Below are 6,256 nucleotides of genomic sequence, written 5' to 3' on the forward strand. Positions count from 1 at the left end.
TGATCTTATTTACATTCTCTCTCACACACAACCTGCACTGAACGTTAAACCCGTTTCCTATTCAAATCCCTAAACACATTTCAATGTTATTTATTGTCAAAAGAGATCTGGCGCGATCTATTTTATCACCACTCTCTCACACACACCCACACCACACACACCCACACCACACACACAAACAACACTTCTCCCGCTCTATCCTCGTATTCCATTTACCCTCCGCTCCGTTATCCTGACAGCTTCAATCTTCGCTAGGCCCCACCTCATCACCCACCCATGTCACTCTCTACTAGTCCACCCACCCCATCAGTACAGGGTATATTTGCAGGTATGCACTGCCCTCGGCTGAAGGTCGGAGTTGTTGGCTTTGTCTTCGTCCGCAGACAGCAAGCCAAGCATTTTTGAATGTTTTCATGAATCAAACCGTAGAGTCTGTAATCCCCACCCACGAATTTTCTCTAAGACGTATGCTCAACACACAGTTGCCCGGGGTTGGCAGATAGTTTCCACTCCCCACTTTCGTGAAAGACATCGGGGGTACTGCTTTGCCCGTCTTTAGCAGAAATATTCGTCGGTAACCATGCCAGATGGATCAAGACTTTTCTTCATCATGGTGCATTTTCTCTCTGTCGCTCGTGAGTTTCCACACGTTCACCTCTACGGTGTTGTTTACCTCTGGGATGGGCGATGCTGAATGACGTCACGTCATCATCATCACTATAAATCACGTCAAGACGAGTTAACTTTTTTTTTTTCAACTTTGTGTGGAAAAATGCGGGGATTATGCGGACTTTTGATAAATATGCGGCCTTTTAAAAATCTGCGCCATTTTGCTGATTATGCGGTAAATTCTGCGATCGCAGAATTGCGTTTTTCTGAAGGGTCTAAATGAGGGCACGAGATAAGTTTGTGCACAGATGGAAAGCTTTACAGTACTACGGCTTCCACAGATGACATTTTTAATGGATTTTTTGTCAAAGCACTTCAGATATTCATTGCTATCGGGATGTTAGAGCATTCCATGGAATATAAAAAAAAGTGTATTTCGAGCCGGTTTCTCAAACTTACCTACCCCACCTTTAAGAATTAGAATTAACTAGTAATAATAATAATAATAATAATAATACAATTATTCAAATTCAAATCAGTTTTTGTGAAATGCGTTATGTAATAAACATAAAAAAAAACTGACATTATGAAAAGTACTTAAAAATGTGTCTTTGGTAAAAATAGCATTATGAAATAATAAATAAATAATATAATAAATTAAGCTAAATAAAAACAAATTGTAATACTTTACTTGATTTATTTAATGGTTCTCACATAGTTGATATTTTAATTTATTCAGATGATAGTTTATCTGATAAGTCATATTTATTTTATATTGAACACTTTGGGGCTTTATAACTGAATGATCCAAAACAAATCCTCTATATTTTGTTGTTATAATATTATTGTCTAGCTGTGGCTGGCTCTGGCCTGGACCACATGTACACTGGTATTTATGAGAACAGGGTTTTTCCTCCTTCATTGTAAGAAAAATAAATCCTGTCCGCACAAACACCGTTTCTAAAACAACTGAAGACAAGTTTAAGTACAATCCTCACCTTGGAAACGTTTTCACAAAAGGTCCATATCCTCTGCTTGTGTGTGGACAAAAGGATAAAACTAAATAATCAATAAATACCTGTGTACATGTCAACTAGGTAACAGTAAGCCAGTTGCAAAGTAATTCTTGGTTTCCCTCTGTTAATTAAATTTCCTCTGTAAATGAAATGTTGCTTCTCCTGCTGTCTTGCCTCATCGCAGAGATATGATCAGAACAGAGAGGATATGACACGTTGACAGGAAATGAGAATGTGAGGCGTTGTGATGAAGCCTAACTTTCTCTTCTTGTCTCGCTCCACCCGACAGTTGCAGCATGACCAGCGGAAAGAGCGGCCTATGGTGCGACGCAAATCTGAGTTGCCTCAGGATATCTACACCACAAAAGCCTTGGAGTCCCACCGCAGAGCTGATGACATGTTGACCACCCACGATGGACTCTAGGTCCCGCCTCCTGCCGGCTCTCTGTTCAACTGCCCCCCCCCCATTTCCCCTCCTCCACAGCCATGGACATCCTCCTCGCCCAGGTGCCAGAATTACACTGGCGACCCATGTTGGGCTCTCCATCCCTCCTCCCACCATTAGTTTACCCAGAATCCTCAGTTCTCCTCCATTCCTGCTGCCCTAGTGCAGAAGCCCTGTATCTTCCTCCCTCAGATTTCTGCTTTCTCAGGTTTTTGTCTTTATTTGGAGAAGAGTGGGAGTGTGTTTGTTGTGTCTTTTTAGCCCTTGCCACATATACGTTCCGATTTCCCCCCCCCCTTCGATTACCTTCCTTTGTCCCGCCCTCCCCCTGTGGGTCCCTGTAAATGTGGAACCTGGGAGTACGGATGCCACAACGCTGGTTCCATCATTCCTTCTTGCAAACACGATGGATTGGACGTGGAAACATAGGAACTGACTGACTCACTGTCTAAGGATCGTCTCTTGGTCTCTGCTTGGTTTTCTTTTCCGTCAAAGGGAACAAAAACAGACCCTGTTGGTCAGATGAAAGACAATACTTTCCCGTCATCCGTTTGCTTTGCTTTTTTGCTAAATCTAACGGACATCTTGTCAGTGCCAAGACGTTTGTGTTATTTGTTTGTTTCATGTTTTTATCTTTGACTTTAACAGGAACACCTGCCTTTGTTTTTGGTCACTGGTGTTATAGAAGATTTTTTTTTTTTTTTTTTTTTAGTTTAACACGCCAGACCAAACTGAGGCTCGTCCTTAGCCTTGCAATGTCCAGGAGAGGAGGCGAGGAAAGAGGAAGTTGTCCTGTGGACATCTGACTCTTTCCATTTTATTGTTTCGTGCCATATGCCGCTCTTTGATATGCTTGCTTCCTTATGTTCATTGGCAATATTTGAATACCAGACCATAGTAATGACTATACAGTTCAAACAATGGTACTTACTGTTTTTGAGTTTGACAGGTGAGGAGGAACCTGAGTGAAAGCTGTATGTATTTACCACCTAAGTTGCAGGAACAATAGCTTGGATGTAGCAAGGAGAGCCATTGAATGCATGAAATGGCTGCACACTGAATAAAAAGAGGAGAGCTTGTGGGGTGTTCAGGGTGAATGGTGGGCTTTTATATATACTTTAAAATGAATAGTGATTATTATCTTTGTAAAGGAAATATAATTAGAGATATGTGTTTTGTTGAATGGAAGAAGAGGCACAGATCTGTATTTTCTCAACACTTAAACTCCACACACTGATGATTTTTATCAGCCGTTACAAAGTTAGAACCTTTGCTCATTGTGCTTCTTTCTTAGAGCATGGAGGTGTATTGGTACTGTATGCTGTAAAGATTTTTAATGTCCTAATTACAAATAGAAATTAATGTATTATAAAATAAGATCTGGCAACCTCAGTAGCAATTAACATACAGACATTAAATGAATAATACACTTGATGAAAGCTACCAAAAATATGTTTTTGTTGCTACCATTCCTAGTTTCAGGCTTGCGTGTTATTTTGTTTCAGTGCGGAAGCTGTTTAAGGGTTAGTAAGATATCTTCCAGTCTGTACCATTGTTTAAACTAAGGAGGTCTGCTAGATTTCTTCATATTTGATGTGTTGTATTTCTTTGTCTTGTCTCTGGAGGTTAAGTAGCGTGGATGTCAGGTCTTTGGATTTTTTTTGTTCTGGCCATTCAGGATGCCCACACGCTGAAACAGACTGGTATCAAATGGCCACAAAAATGCCAGATGCTGAAAATAAACTGACATTGTGACTTGGCTTGTTAACTGTATTAATACTGTATTTGCTTGAATGCAAAAAGATGTAAATTAAAACTACCATGTTAAACATGTACCTTTTACCCTGGAGGAATGCCATTCACCAAACTGATTTCTGTTGTCGAGGTCATTGCGTTTATGAAACAGTCCTGCTTGCTGGGAGAGATGTTTTATGAGTTTGAGTCAAGAGGTGTTTGAGATGAGTGCAGAAAAACAAGTTGGCCGTGAAAACAAGAGATGATTTTAAAAATGATTTGGTGGCTTGTTCTCTTTCTGCAGGATCTTTGCAGATCTTTTAATTTCACACATAATTTCCAAAACATGATAACTTAAAGTGTCCTTTTGTATGTGACCTGTACTATATGATTCATTTAATATTGTATATATGATTTACCTTGTTTCATGTAGTGTTATATATCTAGATTAATTTTGTACAAATTGTCCCTCTGTACAGAATAAAACATCAATAGCAAGTGAAAGAAGTCAATCTGGCACATACCGTCTTATTTCTCCACTTTTAGTTTTTAGATGTACTTTCATCAACACAAGGATTTGGAAAATGTTCTTGTTTTTATTATCAAATCTGCAAAGTTTCCTCCCTCCTCTATATAACTGACAAATGTTCATGCCCGTTGTGTGCTCCTATCACTGTCTTTAGTGGTGTACAACTATATAGTATAAATAAAGAGATTATTTGAATATATATTTTCAACTATGCATCCATTTTGGCTTTACTTGACTGGAAGGGCACATCTTAAAGTCCTATTTTGACACATACTTGCATACTTTAGTATATAAAACACAGCCAATCCACTGAAACACAGGTAACGGCTTGTTTTAGCAATGAGGGTATTCTTTTATTTTGTGTAATACATTAAACAGAAGTAATGCTACCTTTTTTGGGGGCTGCTTTGACCACAAGGGGGAGCCAGATAACTGAAACATAATTTACATTCTGAAGTCTATTATCAAAATGCAAAGAAATAACACCTACAACACACTTCATGCATTTATCTCTCAGGTCTCAACCCTCTCATCTATGACTGTATTCAGCAACACAATCATCCATATCTCAAACGGAGCTAAACTTATCACAATAATCAAACACACTGCAATGATCATGTCTGTCTCACTTGCTCCCAGCAGAAAGTCTTATGTGACCGCAGCCCACAATCTGACTGTAAAATAATTTCAATAAGTTTGACACAGTGAAGCCTGTTTTGTATTTTGGGACAGATGTTTGTCATCAGTGTTCACTGGTAGACAATTGTTGTCTCAGTGCGAGAAACTAAACACAAAACCCCAATATGTCGCCAACCCTTGGGGAATACAATAACACACTATTTTGCTATGTTTCACTGTGACCATAGTCTTAAAGATTAGTTTGTCTTGAGTTGGTGTACAAAACAACATTTCCCTGTTAGGCCGTCATGAATAGGAACATTTGCTGTTTTTGGTTTCATCAGATATGAGAGTACCTGAATATCTTTTGGATTGGGGCTCTAAATGAAAAATAATTATTAGTTAAAGCCATATTTTTAGTTGAGTCATATGTCAGTCATTGACCTATAAATGACCAATACAAGTAAACTACTGCATACATACTCTAAATAATTGCCTGCATCAGGAGAGAGCTTTTCATTTCCATGAAACAATTTAGTGGAGTTTAAAATAATTAAAATAGACGGTCTTCTTTGCAATGAGCAGATTTGATTTGAGAAAGTGATTTGAGTGTGCAAAGCTTGTTAATGGGTAGAGAAGAATAATTCGGTTTTTCCCAGAAGGAGCAAACAAAAGGGTCATCCTCTTTTTGTTACAACATGTGTTTTATGGATTACTTCCTGGTTCAGTAATGAGGGTTACTTTGTTTCGATGGCATTGGCCTTCTGTTACTTCGGTAACAGTTGGCTGTAGTAGCTTAACTCCCAATTCGGAGATAGAATTAAAACTAGATGTTACACAAGGTAAAGGAGAAGCCATGAGTCACACAATTGGTGAGCAGTGCCAACTGTAAACAAGTGTTTGTTTTTAGGAAGGGGCGGATTTCAGGGAAGCCTGACGTTAGTTTTTTCCCAGAGACATTTCTGATCCAAAAAAATCTGTTGCCTTGTCCTGACCTGACACTGCTGACGGAAATATCCCTGAAATACACAGTTGGCCTGAAGCACAAGTATTTCCACACTCACTTCCGCTTCAATAGAAGGTAAGGGAGGGAGGGGAAACCAAACTTTGATGGTATTTGAACATGTTTAGTCCTGTGAGATGTCTTCATGCAGCACAATAAATGTCAGCAACAAGTGTTGAATAAATCAACAATTACGTGTTACAAAAAACACCAAAGCAGTTAACATTGTGGCACCCTGTGGCCTATTATGAGGAATGTTGTCCATCCAATAAACATAAATATCCAATACATACTAACTATAG

General features: G+C 39.0%; 1 protein-coding gene across 4 annotated transcripts in view; it reads left to right on the forward strand.

Moving 5' to 3' along the window:
* Positions 1–4,532, forward strand: part of LOC104944298 (serine/threonine-protein phosphatase 2A 56 kDa regulatory subunit gamma isoform) — a 27,597-nt gene extending 23,065 nt beyond the window's left edge. For 3 of the 4 annotated variants that reach the window (XM_010769818.1, XM_010769817.1, XM_010769815.1), the window contains one exon: positions 1,915–4,532. In XM_010769818.1, the coding sequence (XP_010768120.1) occupies positions 1,915–2,049 (135 nt within the window). In that variant the 3' untranslated portion in view covers positions 2,050–4,532. The remainder of the gene's footprint in view (positions 1–1,914) is intronic. The other variant, XM_010769816.1, reaches the window with a different exon arrangement.
* The last annotated feature ends 1,724 nt before the right edge of the window (positions 4,533–6,256 follow it).

Source organism: Notothenia coriiceps, unplaced genomic scaffold, assembly GCF_000735185.1.
Source record: "Notothenia coriiceps isolate Sejong01 unplaced genomic scaffold, NC01 NC01_scaffold00007824, whole genome shotgun sequence".
Lineage (NCBI taxonomy): Eukaryota > Metazoa > Chordata > Actinopteri > Perciformes > Nototheniidae > Notothenia > Notothenia coriiceps.